General features: G+C 41.0%; 1 protein-coding gene and 1 long non-coding RNA gene across 7 annotated transcripts; one reads left to right on the top strand and one right to left on the bottom strand.

The window, feature by feature from the left end:
* Positions 1-1028: 1028 nt before the first annotated feature.
* Positions 1029-19584, bottom strand: cspg5b (chondroitin sulfate proteoglycan 5b). 6 transcript variants are annotated; one of them, XM_078954962.1, is made up of 6 exons: positions 18893-19584; positions 12847-13615; positions 11810-11998; positions 10701-10863; positions 10379-10441; positions 9937-10245 (listed from the first exon to the last, which is right to left on the bottom strand). In XM_078954962.1, exons 1-6 carry the CDS (start codon positions 18972-18974, stop codon positions 10237-10239), a joined length of 1275 nt encoding a protein of 424 aa, XP_078811088.1. In that variant the 5' UTR covers positions 18975-19584; the 3' UTR covers positions 9937-10236. The 6 variants fall into 6 exon arrangements, with proteins under 6 accessions (XP_011479099.1, XP_011479101.1, XP_078811088.1 ...); XM_078954964.1 differs by having other exon boundaries at positions 10785-10863; XM_011480797.3 differs by lacking the exons at positions 9937-10245; positions 10379-10441 and adding an exon at positions 1029-1974.
* On the top strand, positions 3632-5039 carry LOC144995326 (uncharacterized). Its single transcript, XR_013658892.1, has 4 exons — positions 3632-3807; positions 4360-4537; positions 4667-4761; positions 4919-5039. It is a non-coding gene; the product is annotated as an uncharacterized LOC144995326 (long non-coding RNA).
* Positions 19585-19942: the final 358 nt, after the last annotated feature.

The following is a 19942-nucleotide window of genomic DNA, read 5'->3' as shown; positions in this document are numbered from 1 at the left end:
ATCTTGTAATTTCATGTGGTAGTTAGAATACTTTGCTGGATTTTCTGTCTACGCATTCAGGTTTATTTAAGCAAAGCCTGTCCTCATTTAGGACCACAATCTGTTCTTTGCAGAAAAGCCCCGCCTCCTTTGATGCAAAACACACCTGTACTACACCTGTAGTTAGTCAAAACAGAAAAGTGGCAGTAATAGAAGCGTTCAAGCTTTCTAAATTAAGCAGAATAATCCCACCTTGTGGCCTTTTACTGGTTAAAGTCCCACTCCGATCCTCTTTTGATCTATTTTCAAAGCGTTCCCTGTTGTCTGTCAATTATTATGATACCATTTTTAGCCCAAATCAAAAACCTGTGTTGTTTTCTTGGACAAAGTTTCTGCAGGGGGGGCAAGAGGTCATCAGAAATTCCCCTCATAGTTAGCAGAGCAACCCCACCTCCCCCTTCCATCACCTATCTGTTTAAACTAAACGATAAAAGATTTTTTTTGTCTGCTCCTGATTCACAACGATTTGAATAAAGAATTATTCAGAAATGAAAATTTTAGCTTAATTTTCTTTTCTTATATGTCCTCCATCATCAGAAAAATGCCACAAGAAAAACACAATTTTCATCAGAGTGGGGTTTTTAAAACAATTTACATGAAAGAAATAAACCAAAGGCCATATTTCACTAAGCTGTTCAAGTTATTTCGGATTGTTTTGACATTTTTATGCACCTGCTAATTATTTGATATTTCAAAAAAAAGATTAGTTTTATTATATTTTAAATGCCAGGCTTTCATGGTTCTCTTTAGTTATTTTGGTTCTTCGTTTGGCTCATTGTGCTTTGGTGAACGTTTGAGTCTGCGTCTGTGAGCAGCAGCAAGCTGCAGTGCAGGGTCAGGCATGCATCTAGTTCTCATGAGCTAGAGAGCAGCTATAGGCAGAGGTGAGCTTCACTGTGGGCTGACAGGTGGAAGACGTGAGAGCCAGACAGAGAGTGACAGTCTGAAGGGAAACTACAGCTCATAGCAACACACAGGGACAAGCAGGATAAAATGAAAAAGATTTATTCCAACAACTGTCAACTGTAATCCTCCATTTATACCCAAAAAAGTACAAAAGAATCTCAAGTACATTAAAGTAATAGAAAAAACACACTGAATAAAGCCAAGACACAGCGTGTGAATTATATGCATATATAGACTATCAACTCCAAGCATTTACTTCAACCTCATGTAATCTAGACAAATCCACTAATTAGCAATGTCAAACATGACTAGTTCGCAAATACAGATTCACTTAACTTTCACATATTTCTTAAGCAAATTTTATGTTTTCAGACACTTTTATTTTTTTTTACATCAATACATGCGAGCAGAAAGAGACGAGAAGGCAGGGTCAGGCAGGGGGGTGGGGCAGGGGAGAAACAATGAAGGAGGTCATTGGCCAAAGACCAAGGCAGGGCATCGGTAAAGAGAAAAGTCAGTCAGTCAGTCAGTCTGTCAGTCAATAGGACCAAGCTAATGGTTTCAGTCCAGCGTCAGAATCAGATAGACAAAGGAAATGAGGCAGTGGCGCCGTCATGTGGTCAGCATAAACATGGCAGCCTTGTAAACAGATTTGTTGTGCTTCTTAAGTTGTCTCAATATAATTCATGTTGTGCTCTCTTTTTTTTTTGCCAATAGGTGTTTTAAAACCGCTAAAAACTCACAGTATGCACTTGGCATGGAGTAAACTATGTTGTAGGAACTCTGGAATGTGCTGTAGACATTTCCGTCTGATATCTCGATCTTTGTCGCCCGGCGACGTTACACCAGGTTGTTCTGGAGCTTGTTTACCTCAGCATTTTCTTCTGTGCTGTTAGGGGTGCTTCCATGGATGATGGAAGCAGGGCGGTTGTTCTCGTGCTTTGGAGAATGAGAGTTGAGGATGTTCATAGAGCCTTCTTCCTTGGATGGAGGGGACTTAGCTTGGTTGTCCTTCTTCTGGGGCTCATCCTGCAGGGAGAAGTTGCCACGCTTTACACATGGATTCAAATATTTATTTTGCTTAAACTTGAATTATCTGTTCATTTCTCTATATAAGTGCTTCAGTTTCCTGTTTAAAAAGTGTGTCCACTTTTGCAAAACTTCTAAGTGCATCACATAACAGTGCTCAAAAGCAGTCTAAATTAACCATATATAGGCATATTTAACCATTCATATCACTTTGACACCGCTATCTCATTAGCATGATCAAAACTTTCCTTAACCCTTGTGCTATCTTTGATGACCCCACCCTTGCATTGATGTGTTCTCCCTACCATGACAAAGGTGGAAAGATTTCAAGTAATCCATGGACACCAGTAAGGTTCACAAATCATTGAAGAAAAAAAGTTCAGCCTACTGTCTAGTGGGTCTAGATGACCCAACTCCCAATGTTAAAGTGCCTAGGATAGCACAAGGGTTAAAAAGCAATTGTTTATAACTTTATTCATGCTTTCTGCCCTGTAGTTCATTATCATTCCACTAGGGGCAGCAGAAGGTCTTTTCCTGATCATTTCAAAATGGCTGCTTCCATGAAATCTCAAAAACACTTCTGGTGGAAAAGGTTTTGATAATTTTTCAAAACTTTATGGTGGGAATAAGTTATATGTTGTGATTCGTTTTTTTAATTGGTTTAGGCTACGTTCACACTGCAGGCTGAAACGACCCAATTCAAATCTTTTTGCTTTGATCTTTTATCTTTGCTTTGATCTTTTCATGACAGTCTGACCGACACAGATCCGATCTTTTCAAATGCGACCCAGGCCACTTGGGTATGTGGTCCTGAATCCGATACGTATCCGATCTTTTCAAATGCGACCGCCGTCTGACCGGCCAGGCCACATGTATCCGACTCGTACGTCATTGATGCGCTACAAACTTCATCATTCTGCATTGAAGTAGGCGGGAACGAGAACATAAACATCAACCATGGTGGACGATGCTGCTGTGACCAGTCAGTGGAAGGGAAGCGAGGTCACCGATTGGATTTATATTTAGGGTGACAGCTCTATTCAGGCCAAACTCCAGGGCTCTTATCGCAACCGGGCGGTTTTTGAAAAGATTTCCAGCGAAATGGCCGAGCGTGGTGTTGAACCTTCCCTGCGATTACTTTTTTTTTCTCTTTCAGACCGTGGTCAGAAGCGCGGGGGAGACCTTCTCCAGGGCCGAAGGCGAATCCTCCTTCGGGGTTCACTTCCCTGTTCGGACCCTCAGATTCTCCAGAACGGGTTAATAAAGAGTCAATAGCATTTATTCTGGGGGAAACCTTCTTTTATTACCGTTCTCCTTCCTCCCTAACACACAACATGAATGCGCGGCCCCAACACACTTCCGCTGCCCCCCCCCCTCACTCCCTCCTGCGCTAGACGCGCTCTCTCCTCTCTCTTACACGCACGCACGTGGCCGCAGCACATACACATCCCCATTCCACAACAGTGGGTACAGTTGATCCTAGCTCCAATGCCTTCTAAAAAAGAGAAGATTGTGATTGTGCTGGCTCCTTCGTGAAAATAAATGCAATAATGCAAAAAGAGCACCGCTGTTGACAACACCGTTGTTGACATCAATGGTCCTTTTTCGCAAAAACCGGAAGTACGTCATCAACGTGTAAACCTAGTTCCGGTTTGTGCTTCGCTGGCGGAGGAATGGCAGAGCCTAGAGTGTTTTCGAAGAGCCTGAGTTGTGTTCCGAAGTTCACCAGCACCGATGTGATGAAGAGTGTGAAGATGCAATCGTCCACTAAAGGAAACAAATTGGACATGGGATATAAATTCGTCCACGAAGAGTTTATCCACCATTACCAAGGTAAGCTTCAGCTAGCTTTAGCCATAGCCGCATCACCGGTAACTCTGTGTGTTTACGTCAACTGTAAATCCTGGTGTTATTAATTTGTAATATAAGGCATCGCAGTGAATATGTTGTGTGTATGTTTAAGTGAAAAGGCATGAGATTAACATAACACCCAAAAATTTGGTGAAGCTGTAAATAAGAAATGTTAAGTTGCCCGTATGCGTGTTCATTTTGCTGCGGTTGCGGCACTTTCTTCACTTACTAGTATTATTTTTCTGAAAGTATGGTGAGCAGAAGTCCTCTTTTCCTGGACATGTCCTCTCTTTTGATACTGATATAATAAAATAACATTGAACATAGATGAAATGTAATTATATTTGCTTCATGTATGCAGCTCTGAACACCAATTACTCTCGATGAAATATCTCACAAACTCACTTCACTCCTCTTTTTTACAAACTCAAATCTGGTCACCCTATTGACAGTTATAGTTTCATGTCATTCTGAACATTGATGTAGCAACATAAGTATGTCCTAATTTTAACCTATATAATTTATTGTGTCTAGATATCACTGGACGCAGAAAGTGCCAACCTGAAAGCTTTCGTCTGCAGTTGTGTGGCTGCTAAAGGATTTTGCAATCACATAGTTGCCATCCTGTTCCAGACCGCACATTATTCACAGCTGGGTCTGCAGGCTGCTCCACCCCCCTGGCCTGCACGAGTGGCTTGCAAAGATGGCACAGGTGGGTTTGTGATCATATTGTCATTATTTTTTAAGAACGTATGTGTATCCATAACAACTCTAAATTATTATAAAAACACCCCAAGTAGTTACTACAGACTTTAATTGCTTTCTGCCTTTTACTTATAAGGGAATCCATCCTGAACCGGTTAGTGAGCTGATGGTGCAAAAACCCAAAACAGTTGGCAGGGACGGTCAGAGGTCCACACTGTACAAGGCATACAGGTGATTAACTTTTTGTTGCTTTGTGAGCAAGTTAAGTTTTTTTTTTTTTTAATCTTATGACTAACCAAATTATGGTTACAGCAGATATAATGAATTAAATTGAAATGTAGTTATGCACTTATGTCTAACTTTTGTGTGTTGTGTTTCTCTTGTGTAGGACCACAGCCAGATCCATATGATGGCATCTGGAAGCAGATTATGCCAGGTGCAGCCCCAACCTCTCATGGCTGGGTTGGATGGGTTTCTGAGATGGAATGAAAGAGAACTTGGATATATATTGTGGCAAATGCATGAATGCATACCTTAAATTACACTTATCTTGTCTTTAACAATCAGTTCAGCCTTCTGTCTTACTGTTGATCTGTAATGTTATTTTTTATTGTAAATGTTTGATGTTATTTGCATACCAAAAAATTAAATGAGGCACAATTTTGACCAAAATTGTTTTATTTGTTCATCTAATTTTTTTGTGTAGTCAGTCACATTTCAACAGAAAAATATTACGAATATAACAATTATATTTAGATTTTAAGAATATGTGGAAACACTAAATTTTTCCATACTATTTGCACATTATACATTATTTACATACCAAACATTAATTCACTCTTCAAAACAAAAAAGTCCATGATAATTTGCCAAAACACGGCGGTTAAGCCAGATCTGATTCACACTGCCCATCAGTGTTCCTGATGTGAAAGGACTTTATCCTACTGATCACTCTTTCCACCATAATTCTGAGGCGGGTGATGGCTGCGGTTTGTTCTGTTTCCTCCTTGCTGAATTGAGCTGAAAGCTTAAAAGGTCGAATGATGATCTTAGATCCAATGTCAGTTAGGAGGTCTTGAACGAGGAACTTTTGTCCGCCATGACATCGTCTCCTGGCTCCAGCAAAGGAACTTGGCTTCTAAGTCATGGATGTAATCCAAAGCCTCATCCAGAGCACCTGTGAAGATAAAGAAATTAAAAATCAGTCTTAATATATTAATGCTACCTTTCAACACAACACAGTAATCATGTTTTGAAAAGTATGTTAAGTATTTAATTACAAATACATTTCATTTATTTTTGTTAAGGAAATTACAAAATGACAAAATACTCAATATTAATTAAATACATGTAATTAAAATAGGTGAGAGCATGAACATCTTTTATTATAAATATTAATTTGTTCAGGTAGAAATGCATTTATCCAATAACGGTACACATAGTTGACTAACGTTAACCAAACACATTATGAACAACCTTACCTGCAGGTGGGTGTGTCACGTAGTCGTGATCCATCTTTACTGTCTTAGCGTAGCCACCATGTCGCTAGTATCTTCACAGCTTAGCTGCATAGCCTGACGTTTGAGGTTCTGTCATATACTGACTCCCTTCTCAAAGGATCAGTAAAGTTGTTCCAAGGGAAAATACTCGGGGCAACACCACTCTTCAGGCGACGAACGACGCAGCCGCACCACAATCCCGGAGCGAAGTTAGTAAGTGCCGGCAGCAGAGGTTGCTACCTGTGTTTACATTAAAACTATGCCCTTCATCTCTTCAGATCGCCTATATCCATTTGGGTTTCAGGTTTGGATCCACAGGAAAATAATGAAATGAAAGGTAAGGCTGTTTTTGGTTGGAAGACGAACAGCCTGGAACGCAACAGAGACTGCAACTCTTCGACTCTGCCATTCTTCATATCTGCTGCTACGCTAACAGGAAGTTGTTTTACACGTCATTGACGTATTTCCGGTCGAAAAATGCGGAAGTGTGAAAAAGGTCTATTGTTAACGTTAGCTACTTCCACAAACAACCAGTGACGTCATTCGCCGTGCGCAAGCGGGTCACTTCTGGGTCATTTTACGGTCACTGGAGATCACAAAAGTTCGCATTTAATTGGAAATGTGAACGGCCTTGCAAAAATATCGGATTTTTTCAAAAATCTGAATTGAGCATTAAGCCCTGCAGTGTGAACGTAGCCTAATTAAGGTGCTTTTTTCTTCCCCTGAACACGCATGTCAGCACATTGTTGTGCAAAAACTTACCAAGTCACCCAATGTATCATGATTGATACTGATATCTCATTCAAAAATTATATTGCAATTTCTTTTTGTGGATATCAATAACGGGTTTAAAAGACATCTTCCCCAAAACGTGACTTTTCTGTCAATTCTTTGCTGTATTGGGCTTTACGGAGTTAAATTTCTGGCCAAATATGTATTCACTGCATGAAAATATGAGATCAGTGTCTGTTCTACAGGAAATCCTTCCAGTTTATACAATGAGAAGGGTTTTAAATCTTGTACCTCAGGACAAGAAAGCAAAGAGCAGCTGTGTCAATGACAAATTAACGCCGGAGAACCCATGGGGTTTTTCCTTCTTTTTTTCATTTTATTTCTTTAATTTTTCTATTTTTTTACTTCTATACATAATTGCTGCTACCCAAGATTAAAAACCAAAAATAAAATTGTCAAATGAACTTTAAATGTGCAAAAGAAAATGGCTTTAGAGATTTTAATAAAATAATGCAATCATTTACATTTTGTTGATATATCAAGGATAATTCATGTTGTGTTCTGCTGTTGTACAGTTTTCTTTTGTGTTTTAGTTTCCAGATTGTTGAAAAGAATGTTTTCTATGTGTGAGTTGACATTCCTCTATTCGCTTTTGCCTCATGTGTCTTTTTTTATACCAGTTATTGTAGTTGTCGTGTCTCTGTTTTCATTTTTTCCGTCTTGACAAATATGATTACAGTTGCTTTAGGTTTGGTGAATTCTTGGTGTGTTTGCAACTTTATTTTACCTGCAACACATTCTGATATTCTATGGAGTGTAAGGGCCACCATAAAACATGAAAAATGGATAAGTATATGGGAATAAAGTCGTAAAATTGAGAGAGAGAGAAAGTCACACTTTTAGGGGAGTAAAGTAGAAACTAGGAGAAAAAAAGTCAACATTTTAGGGTTGCATGTTGGTTCAATGGCTTTTGCCTCACAGTGAGAAGGCCCTGGTTCAAATCCAAGCTGGGACTTTTCTGTGTGGTTCTTGCAATGAGTGGGTTTTCTCCAGGCTTCCACCACTGTCCAAAGTCATGTCATAGCTTGATTTCTTACTCTAAATTGTCTCTAGGTGTGATTACGTGACCCTGCAAGTAGCCAGTCATGCAAGTCATAAAATTATAAGAATAAGTCAAACAATTCTGCAAAACAAACTCTACAATTTACAACTATAAAGTTGTAAATGTCTCAAAAAGTCTCACAAGAAAAAAAGTCTTACCTCATCAAAAAAAAATTACATTTATCTTTTAAATTGTTTCAATTTTCTCAAACATATAATTATTGCTGCAGACAGAAAAGTGTGGTGGACATCACTTCTGCTCAGGAATCTCACTGAATTTGCTTTACCTTTTTTGTAAATAATTATTGAATTTGTGAACTTAAACTGGAGTCATTTTGGATTTTCATGAAAATGACCAAACTAAGTTTCTTTGTTTTTTGCCAAATTCACCTGTTGGGTTGAAGTGTGGTATGTGTTTTATTTATTAAAATTGGAAAATTGGTCCAGAATTCAGCGGCCCGCTTCATCACCAGAACTCAGTCCTTCCATAACATCACTCCCGTTCTCCAGCAGCTCCACTGGCTTCCAGTAGCTTTCAGGATTCAATTTAAACTCCTTCTCTACATGTTCAAAGCTACTGTTCAAATATAAGAGGGAGCCATAACCTGGCTCCCTCTTATATTTCTAATCTCCTCCCTATTAGCCCTCCCTCTCGCTCTCTCCATTCTTCCTCCCTTCAGCTTTCCGTCCCTCCGGCCCGTATGGTCACTATGGGGAGCCGTGGCGTCAGCCGCTCGTCTCCCCAACTCTGGAACTCTCTCCCCCCAGACCTCCGTCACAATGACTCATTTTTAATTTTTAATCTGTTTAAATTTGCTTTTCCAGATTACAATATTTCATCTGCTGTCTCATTTTATTAATGATTTGAACTTATTTATTGTTTTTAACATGTTGTGATTTTATGTTGTTTTCTTTTGAATCTGTACAGTCTCCTTGGGTGTTCTGAAAGGCGCTTTTAAATAAAATGTATTATTATTATTAAAATAGCTTTAAAACAACAACAGGATTGATCATTTAAAATACAGCCATTGCTCAGTAAAGAAGACTAAAATATATAGAACTCGCACAATAATGTGAATTTTACAGATTACCCAAAAAAACTTGCTGAAATTGTTCAAATTGTGCAAAACATTTATATAGAATTCCAAACTAAATTGTTAAGATTTCTACCAATAATCTTCCTGCTTGTGCAAAAAAGACAAAAAGCAAAATGACGCCTCAAAAGATTCCGACTTTCTGAAAAAGCAGCTGAAAGGTCAGGAAGCGTCAACAACCCCAAAATAGACTTTTGGAGGAAAAAATGAAGTGATGCACCTGAACTCCAACGCCTGAGCATGTTTCATGAAGGAAAACATGCTGAGATTGTTCATGCAGTTAAAATTTGCCGTCATGAACTAAAACGGTACAAAAACTCCTTTATTAGAGTCATTTTGTAGGCTGATTCTTGACCCAAACACTCAAGCTTGATCTAATCAACTGTTGTAACTCTGCACTTAAAAACGTCTCATGACATTTAAAAAGAAACGGCTCAGACTTTTTAGCTTTTCGACCTGACATTTAGAGCATCCTCAGACACACACACACACAAAAAAGTAAAAACCACTCTCCATAACCGCTGCAAGGACATGTCAGCGGAGCACAGAGAGCTTAAAAGTATGATTATGTTCTCTTTTATTTACGCAACCAAGTGTGGCAAATAGGCTGAGAATAAGTTTTAGGAAATCCATTTGCCTGTGGTTATGTCTGTAGATCTGTTTTTTTTTCTCCTGATGCTGTCCAGCTAATGTGTCTGTTTGTAAATGTTTGTTTATTGGCGTGTCACAGACGTGTGAAGGTCATGGGCACAGCAGGCGGTATGTAGGACACAATTGATCCATCAGAGGCTGCAGGACACAACAGTGTTTTCATAAACCTTTGCTTTTAGTTTGGAGTATTTGCCCATGCTTTTCGTTGAGATTTCCTCTATTTTAGCCTTGGAGTCATATAAAGAGCATCAGCAATGTTAAAGTTTGGACTTCGTAGCCCAATAGAAATGAGGTGAACCAGGGAAATATGGAAACAGATATGCAGCACATTTAAACTCAAAAGGTTTAAGTGGATTTATTTAGCTTTAAATTCATGAAGAATCTGCAAAACAAACAAATTAATTAAAAAAAAAAAAAGAGCTGGGTGAGAACTTCACAGCACAGGGACCTAAAATGGCTGTGCTGCAGGAACAAAATGGAGCCTCGGCTGTGTCACTGAGCCCCCCAGGAAACTGCAGAGGCTCAGGTTAGAGAGGAAGCAGATGAAGGAGCTTGCAATTTATTCACACAGCAGTGTCATAACATCTCTGAACATCTGTGCTGCAGGAAGACGCGCAGGAGGTGATCAATCATTTCACCTGGAGAGGGAATGGACCAGAAGCAATAAAAAAAAGGGGGGCCAGAAGTTTTCGTCTACAGCATTTTTACATCGGGGAGGTTTAATGCAAAGCCGGGGAAAGGAACGGCTGCATGTTCCTCTGCTGTTCTTACCTGAAAATGGTTATAAGGGTTTCTGTGTTTATACTCCCAGGTAAAGCTGGCTGTCGATGGCCTCTGAGAGGATTATGAAAGCCATTAGACAAACAAATTCAAGCAGAACACCTAATGGAAACCGCCGATTTTCTGTCGTGAGTTTAGGTCAGCAGAAGAAAGGTTGAAGACAAGATGGGACAGACATGCCAGGTTATTTAAAAAAAGAAAAGAAAAAAAAAAGTAATTGGGAGAGATGGAGGAGAAACCGTGCAATGAGGAGAAAAAGTGAAAAAAATAAATAAATAAATACGGAGGAAACACGAGGAAGCTAAGGGCATACCTGACAGATAATGTTGTCATAGTACGCCAGGTTGTGAGTATGAGCTTGGGGTGCAGGCGGGGGGGTGTCACAGAGTTTCCTTACATTTGGTTGAGAGCTGTCCGCCGTAGTTGAAACGGAGAGGCCGTCTGTCTGTGGCTCGCTGCTCTGTGTGCGGTACTTACTGCAGGGACAGAAAAAGACTTTTTTTTCCTGACGGAAACATTTGTGAACGTTCATTTTTTTAGAACTTGAAGACCCACTCTGATGTAAATGGTGTTTTTGGTGTTTTAGACATGTCCTTGGGGCATTTTTCTGATGATGGAGGACATACTGTATAAGAAAAAAATTAAGCTTAAAATTGCAGTTCTGAGTTAGTCTTTGTTCAAAGTGTTTTCTATTTTACTTGATCGTAATTATTATAAAGAAAATACACCAGGCGGGGCACAAACTCCTCCATGTTGGTTTTGGACTCCATCCGTTGATTACTTTAGCAACACGTCATGTCCCATAGCTAAGTCTCTAATTGCTTGAGTTAGAACCCACTGCTGCCAGACGATCATAGATGCGCCACATGACCTCTGACCTCATCTGTGCGTTTAAACTGGACACCCCTGACGTGCAAATTGTGTTCAGTGTGAACACAGCTTAGTGCATCCACTTGTAGACGACCAGATCCACGAACGTCTTCATTCTTCTCATCCTGGCCTCTGGCTCAAAACTGTACAGCTGGATAGCTCCAGCCATTTTGTTGCACCGGAATGCATGATGTGTTCCTGCAACTGCTGGGACAACTCTCCCTAACTGGCTTTAAAGCGATACTTCCTGACTGTGTAGCCAAAGAGTGTACATGTTATTCTTGAGCTGATGGTAAATCAAATAAAATAAATGTTAGGCTGAGCTGAAGGCTAGCAGGAGAGCGTGTGAACAGATGGATGATGGGAATGAGGGCGAGCTTGTGTTGGGCCAACACAGAGGAGAATTTCTAATGAACTGCCTTTTTTTTTTTTTTGGCTAAAAAATAAGCCATATTTAATTAAAACTTCATTGGGAATGCTTTTAAAATAAATTAAAAGATGATCGGAGTGGGTCTTTAAATGTAGAGAATGGTTTCGAACTCTCTCACCCACCTGCGTTTGCGAAGGCGCCTGTTCTCGTTCTTGAGTTGGTAAAGTCTTTTGGCAAAAAATACTATGATCATGAAGAGCATTAGGAGCACAACAGAGGCCACGCCCACCACCATGCACAACACCTGGAACTCCGTGACAGCCCATTCGCAACGCGTGCCTTTGTTCCAGATATATTCCTGCACGTTGCACCTGGATGCATAGGGAAGAGGACATATGGGCCGCATTAGCCTTTAATATCTCCTTAGCAGTTTTAGCTTGCTGACCTGATTCATTAAAATGGCCAAACTATTATCTTCAGCATATGTTCCCACATTTTCAGTGAATTTGACTAATTCACAAACCGCGTTGAGTGACATGATGGCCTGTTCTAACGTCTGTCTAGCAAAGCAGGGATTCAGTCTACAGCATGGACCCTAATGAGATCAAGGAATCAGAGCATGTGCTCACAGCTGTGTTTTTACTACCTGTGCTTACTTTTTCAAGTACACATTAAAATATGTGTGCATGTGATATGATTCAGAACCTGCAACACCTCCAAGCTCCTCATGAAGCTGCAGGATTTGACAGACGGATACAAAAAAGATGTGAAGTGTGTGTTTGGACTCCTTTTTGCAAATCGATTCTGATGCCCTTCTTAATGATACTGCACTGTTGCACAATCATTCTTATTGTGTCTGTCAGCAGCTCAAAGACAAACCCCGTCTTTACCCCCTGCCTCAAAAACTAATCCTTTAGAGACCCTGTTGCGCTCTTGACCAGCCCTCCTGACACGTTAAGCCAGCCGTCTGGCTCTGTCTGCTTGTTCAGCTGCTGTTTGTCTTCATCGCCCTAAATCTTTTCTTTTGTTGGGAGATAAACACATTGGAAATGGGCCCAATACTATAAATACCTATCATCCCATACCAAAGCAATTAACTAAAAATATAAAATTTGTTTGTATTTGCTCAAATTCAGGGGAAAAGAAAGATGCTAGATGAAAATAAAAAGCTCAGCCGCTCAGTTCCAATGTACATGAATAAAGTTTTTACATCTCCCACCTGCAGAAGGCTCCACTCCCTGGTACTACGGTGCACACTCCTCCGTTGAAGCAGAAATTAGGCTCCGTGTCGCACTGAGCAACACAAACTCCAGGTCCAGAAAGTACAAAGCCCAGCCTACAACCATCTGCACCCATGGCTCCACCAACACCTAAACCCTGGTCTGGGTCTGGGCTTGGGATGGGACCAGCTGCTGGAGATGATCCAGTGTCCATTTTTGGCCCCACTTCATTAAAAACTGCCGGGGTTCCGGGCAGGAGTGGATTCTCATCATCCACATCAGGTGGAGGTGACGGAGTGGGATCGGGTGCAGGAGTTGAATCTAATGCTGAGAGATCGTCGTCAGGAGCTGGGTCGTCGTAAAAGTCAGACAGTCCCCATTGGGTGGAGTCCCCACTTTTCTGCTTTTGCGGTTTGGGGACTTTTGCCCAATCCAAAGCTACATCAGAGGGCACAACGTCTGGGGCAGGGCTATGAAACTTAACGGGGATTACATCATCGGACAAGGAATTCCCATGAGCATCTGGTCCCCCGCCGGCAGTTAGCTCCTCTGCCACAGGTGTGCCCTCTTCAGCAAAATCTAGGTAATGGTGTTTATGAAAGCGGTGATGTCTGGTAGAATGGAGTGGAAGGCTTGGTCTGTGTCCTGCTCCAATGAGGTGGTCCTTTTCTGCCGAGTCATCGCTAAGGACCATCCTGGTGTCCAAGGCCTCCTTGTTGACAGACGAGTGGTTGTGGTGATGATGGCGCTTGACGAGTGAATGTCTTCCTGTAAGCCAGACATAAACTTTGTTGGTGGGAGACATGTGAAACTATTGGATCAACACTAACCCTAAATAACACGCCGTTTGGCGCAAAGACCGTTTACACGATCAACGTGAATCAGCTGATCATGAAAAACAGATTTTTATCCGCTGCAGAATTAGCCTGTTCATGTTGATTGTGTAAACTGCTGTAAAGTTTTGCTTATTGGCAAAAGCTGCTTTTTCCCCCGTTTTAGAATCCACTGGAATTACATTAATTGCGTAAGCGGTTAAAGAGTTACAGTCCAAGGATTGTCAACACCGGAGCTGAAGCTTCGGGTGTCAAAGAGTTAACTTTGTCAAAGAAAAAGTCTTGATTATGAGTTTATCCTTCAAAGACTGTTGTAAAGACTAAACCACTTTCAAATCAAATCAAATCAAATCGTAGTTTATTGTCATATGCACAGCTTTTATACTGACATACGAAATGTTGCTCCAGTACAAAACAACAGAAATGCATACATACAGTTCAAAGTTGCAGCAATGTTGGGCGCACCTTACTAAGCGTGGGTGTAGATGGATTACGATGTGGGGGGGGGGCATCGGTGACAAAAAAAGTATATCAACACTGCTTAATACAATGTGTGGAGACAAAAACTACACAAGTGCAGACAACAACACACTACATGAGGCCCAGTGGGTGGGAGCCTCATAGAACCATTTCTTTTTTGATCTTTAAAACAAAATTACTGTGCAGGCAGCTGGAGCATCATCAGATTTGTTTTAAATGAATAATCATTTTTCAAAGCACAGTCTTTGAAAAGTCTAATTTATTACATTTTTAAAATCGCAAATAGATATTTAGAGATTGAGTATAAATTAAAATGTGTCGAGATGTAACGATTCACTTTCCCCACCATTTGGTTCAAACCTCAATTTTTGGGTCACGATTTTGTTTTGGGTTGATATCTGACTTGTGTATTACAAAGCAACAACAATAAATTTAGAAAAATACTTTTGTTTAAATTTGCCAGTAACAATAAAGGAAAATCTTTTAGTTGGCTCAACACCTACCTTGTGTAATGCAATAAATATTTTAAAAAATGAATCCTTTAAAAGCTACGTTCACTCCAGGCATGCAAACGGTGTTCAAGAACGCATGATCTTGAACACACATTTAGCCAATAGTGTTCACACTGGACTGATTCTACCCAATTCTAGCACATATCAGCCACCGACAGGTTGAAAAGGCTTGGTGGGAAATGTCAAAGTGGTGCAAATCACAGCTCTGTTCCGGTACATGAAAGACTTGGTGTCATACATTTCCAAACCGCAATTATTAGGAGAACTCCATGGTCAATTTCAAATGGGTGGCACTTCCATGATTTAAAAGGGGCGCCATATACGTCACTACTAAATGTGAGTCAACAAGTGTTCAGTGGACACTCGTTTTGCACATTCAGTCATAGACACTTGCGTAATGACGCGTGAACACAAGCGTTTTGAACTCAGAAGTCTGAAACGTGCATTTACATAGATTTTTCATTGAAAGTGGTGCTTGAACGTGTGCGGTGTGAACCTAGCATCACACATTTTCATCAACAGACTTGTAAGCAGTAGGGATTCACTGATTCACATTCGCCACAATTTGGTTCAATGCCGAAACAAATGGTTCCGTTTTAAACCTCGAATTGTAGCATCACATGTATTTACAGATACTTTAGGCTTCCTGCAGGTTTTTCTGAAAACATTACAGTCTTTGCATTGAACAATGTCAATTCTGACAAACATTTAGATGACTCAAGGACATTTTTCTGGCATTTGAAATAGATTTGTTCTAGCACATTTTAAAAAATGTGTTGTTTTTTTTAGAAACTATATTAGAAACTGTGGACTTGAGGATGGTGTTAAAAAGGCATTTTGCTGCACAAGATACACAGTGATGGATCCATCTGTTCTAATATCTAAGGGTGTATTCAGACTGGACACATTTGGTCCAATTAAAGTGAACCAGAGTTCGTTTCCCCCAATAATCCAGAACAAATTTTGAGTCTGAATACACCCAAGCAGACCCCAGTCTGGGAGCAGGAACTGCTCTCAGGCCCTTAGACCCATCTTTGGAGGTGGTCTTGGTTTGTATACAATCAGAGTGAGCTTCGGTTTGCTCTGAGATTCCTCAGTCTGAATACAACCCGTCCTCGGAGCGGAACAACTGGACCGAAACGGCCCCCTGTAGCTGGTGGTCACGTGATCTGAACACAGTCAAAATGTAGCAACAGATGAGCTGCGGACAAATATAAAACAACACTTGTCGCGTTATCAAAGAGGAAAAAAGGGTCCACCTTGTTAAAACGTTTATTTTGACACCGCTGAAAATGCGTTTTATATGCATTTCTGCGTTTTGTTACCCACCATGCACTGCTGTGACGTCGTCCTAAAAGTTACCTTGTAGTTCCTGAACAGAATTCTCTTAAAACAATCCTGTAACACCACAGCAATGAGACACAGCAACTCATTGCAATGTGGTTGGATGAATGCAGACTCATTAAAACAACTTTTATTTGATAGACATTGCTTTTCTCACTGTTTTCCTGACAATCTATGTGTCAAACACTCATCAGTAACTTCTTGGCTGTCTTTTTGTCAGTAAGTGCCCTGCAGCACGATGCCTCCACCGGACCAAAGAAGCGACTAAAACGTTTTGAGCCTGACGTTGATACAGACAAAATTTGTGAACGAAATATAAAGTTTAAATGAACTAAAAGCAGGACTTTCATAATTTCTGCTTCTAGTTGCTTAACCCCGCCCTCGTAATTCCTGACCAATGAGGGAAGAGATCTTTAGTCAGATTGTTTTGTTTACAAGGTTTAGTCCGGAACAGGAAAGTCCCCATGATGGCAGTCTGACTACAGACCAAACACAAGGTTCAGGACTCGATCCGGACCAAAATAAGCGGACTGGGTCAGGACCAAACAGTTTTCCCAGTCTGAATACACCCTAAGGCCTTGATCAGGTCAGGATTTAGAGTTAAAGCATAGAGGCTAACTGGTAAAGCTCATGTCCTGCACGTGGTAATCTGCAAGCAGAGAAGCAAACAGACTCATGTTTTTTTTAAACAAAGAGTGTTAAATAAAAATTTGCTGCAGATTTTTTTCCTGACAATGAAATGATATAAGAAGGTGTCACAAAAACCTCTCCATCATGAGAGTAGAACAGGAGAAAATTAACTTAAGTCATAAGCAGGAGAAACAGGAATCACTGTATTACAAGACCTAGTCTTTCATTCAGAGCTTGTACAAAAAAAAAACACCTGAACGTGCTTGGAGTCACTAAGATTAACGGAGGCTGAAGCGCCACGAGATTCTCCTCAGACACACATGCATCGCGTGGTTGCCATGGTGAGACGCAAAGAGGTGCCATGTTGAGAGGAAGAGCGGAGCGAGAGAGTTGCAGTGAACACAGAGAATTCAGTGTTAGTGCTCTGTCTGTCTTGATTTTCAATCAACTGTCAAAAAAAAAAATCCACCTAAGGTCTAAAAGACACACACAGTGACCCAGACACATTAATAGGAATTCAATTTTCATTTTGAGGTATTTTGTTCCGCTCAGATTCACATCCTTAGCAGCTGTCTGTCTGAACATCCAGGGATCACAACAGCAGGACTCCAAACCTAAATGCATTCCTTCAGGGGAATTTTCATTAGAAAAATGACAATATTTGGATTTTTAATTGGGATTTTGCTGATAACCTCTGGCACTACATTGTCACCATAGTAACAGGTTTTACCTGAGGTCATTGTGATTGGCTAGACTCCCAGCGGCTTTAACATGAGCATGATGGAATGATATAAGGATGCTTAGATGGACTCGAACTCAAACTGCTGACTGCCACACCAGGTGTCAATCATCACAGTAGATCAAAACTGATCCTTTATGTGCTTTTGCTGTTTTTTTTTTCTTTGTCGTGTTTGCCATCGTTTCCACCTTCGACTAGCCAGCCCTCTAACAGTCATCCATTCACTTCTATGAATTTCAAATTTCCGGACTATAAATAGTCTTTTCTTCCCACCTCTCCTGTGGGAAATAATAATGATCTGATCTATGGTGACATCTCATGAGCTGTCTGGGGCAGAGGGGCCAGATGGACCTCACAGCATGCAGCCTTTAAAACTGTGGACACGCCCTTTCCATAGAGATGGATACTTTTGATTTAGAAATTGAATATTTGCTCATTTCGTAAAGATTATACTAGAGGCATCTGAAAAAACGACCAAAAAATAGAGTGACAGTATTCTAATCCACCAAAAAAAAAAATCAACTATTGCAATACTTTAATTTGAAATTAGGCAGAAAAAAAATGACCAAAACATATGCATCAAATAAAAAAATGTTTGGATGAACATTAAATGAATGTTACAGCATTATCACAAAATTAATCTTGTTTTGTGGCATTTTTGTGGGTAATCTGCTGTTTATTCGAAGCACTAAATATAATTAAAGGAAAGAAAACCTATTCACTAGTCATGAGGTCAAAAAGAACAATTCCATAATTGGAATTATTAAGACCTCCCCTCCACATGGTGTCTGCCTTCAATCATGACAGGGAGGGCGGCAGGCGCGTTGTGCCGGTCATTATGTGGCTGCGTTTACGCCTGGTTGCGCATGGAGACCGCGGGTTGCGGGGACCAAAGGCGTCGCGGGTTTCGGCGGCTGCGTGGAACACCTGCGACCCCTTTGCGTGGACGGCCATCCCTGTTGCTGGGCAGCGGCAGAAAGCTCATTTTTATATTCCCGAGATCCTCCTGGTTTCTAGCGGTGCTTTGGGCGCAGGCGCATACCCACCAGCAGGCAGACAAAGCGAACTATATGGCTGTAGTGTGAGGTTTTTTTTTTTTTTAAACCGGACATCATTTGAATGTCCTGAGGAATTTAGTGCAGACATTGACCCTTCTTTTTATCGGGTGCCTTTTCGTCGTTTGGCTGCATTTTAACAAAAATTCAATCTAGATTGATTAATGTTTGAATTAAAAAGCCATTATCACACCCTGCCAGTCTGATAGGACCTGATGGTTCAGACCCATTTGTCTTTTCTTTTAATAACTTAAGCAAAACGTTGGAAATCTGCCAGGTAAATTGACACTGTCTGGTGCAAAACGTTATGTCTAATCTTTCCCCAGTCAAAGTCACCAAAAGCCGATTTGATTTAATGACCCAAAAATCCTTTTGGACAATGTTTTCATCAATTGCAGGTGCGGTCTGATTCTCGCACGTGTGACACAATCAAAGGTTGAGTCGGTTCTTACCGTGAGCAGACAGGGAGGTGATGACCATCGAGATGGCCAAAAGCACCTGCCAGCTCCACAAACGAGCGTCCCCGCGCGCCATAACGCACGTTTCCTCTCCGTGACCCGGTGATCGATGCAAGCTGGATTCCTTCCCTTAGTTCGTCTCACCGGTCAGATGTAGCTAATCCTCCCCGCAGATCCTCCCGAAGTTCAGACCTCCATTATTGCCTGTACGGACGCGTGAACACCTCAAAGACGCGTGGGCTCTCCCACGTCCTCGCGCGGCTGCTCTCTGCTCCGCACCTTTAGCGCGTGTTCCTTCAGTCTGCGCTTGACAGCAGCGGCGGCGGCGGCTCCAGGAGGAGTTGTAGTAGTAAAGCGCGCGACCAGCGGTGGGTCTGCAGAAACCACACGGGATCGACGCCGAACGCCTGCGCGCGATTTGCGCAAGCGGCTACATCCGCGGTGTGCGCGCACACTAAAGTGCCAACGCTCTGGTGCAAACACGCACGGTCCGTGAATAACTTGTAGATCTGCTGTTGGACTGCCACCTCTGTTGTCAGTAGATGTCAATATGCTCCATTTCACAGCACAGCGTGATTCTCCGTGGGTGGTGTTTTGTATGTCAGTGGGTTATTGGGTGCGTGTCGCCTTTGGGCAAGCAGAGAAAGGTTTGCAAATGCTGTGAAGGTGTTAATGTGCGTGCAAGTGCCTGGATAATCTTCTTTAGTGACATAAAGAATCCAGACAATAGCATCTGCTGCTGCTTCTTCACACAAAACTGCTGACCTGAAGACACCTTCTCCTTTTTTTATATATAAATGTCTGAACTCGACAATCAGCCACAAAACTGCCAGCAGAGGTCTAGAAAGACTATTAGGGGCATAACAATTAATCAAATAATCGATTTTTATTCCTATGATCCAACCAAATCAATCTGAGGCAAGGTCGACCTATACCATGATAAAACATTTCAAAATGAAATAAAATTATTATAAATGATGGTGTTTCCACTAGTTGGATTGAGATACTGTAGGTTTATTTTACTATAAGTTAAAAATGACCAAG

Source organism: Oryzias latipes, chromosome 11 (assembly GCF_053564925.1).
Source record: "Oryzias latipes strain Hd-rR chromosome 11, Olatipes_Hd-rR_3.1".
Classification (NCBI taxonomy): domain Eukaryota; kingdom Metazoa; phylum Chordata; class Actinopteri; order Beloniformes; family Adrianichthyidae; genus Oryzias; species Oryzias latipes.
Note: the sequence above shows the minus strand (reverse complement) of the source record. Positions and strands in the feature narration are given on the sequence as shown.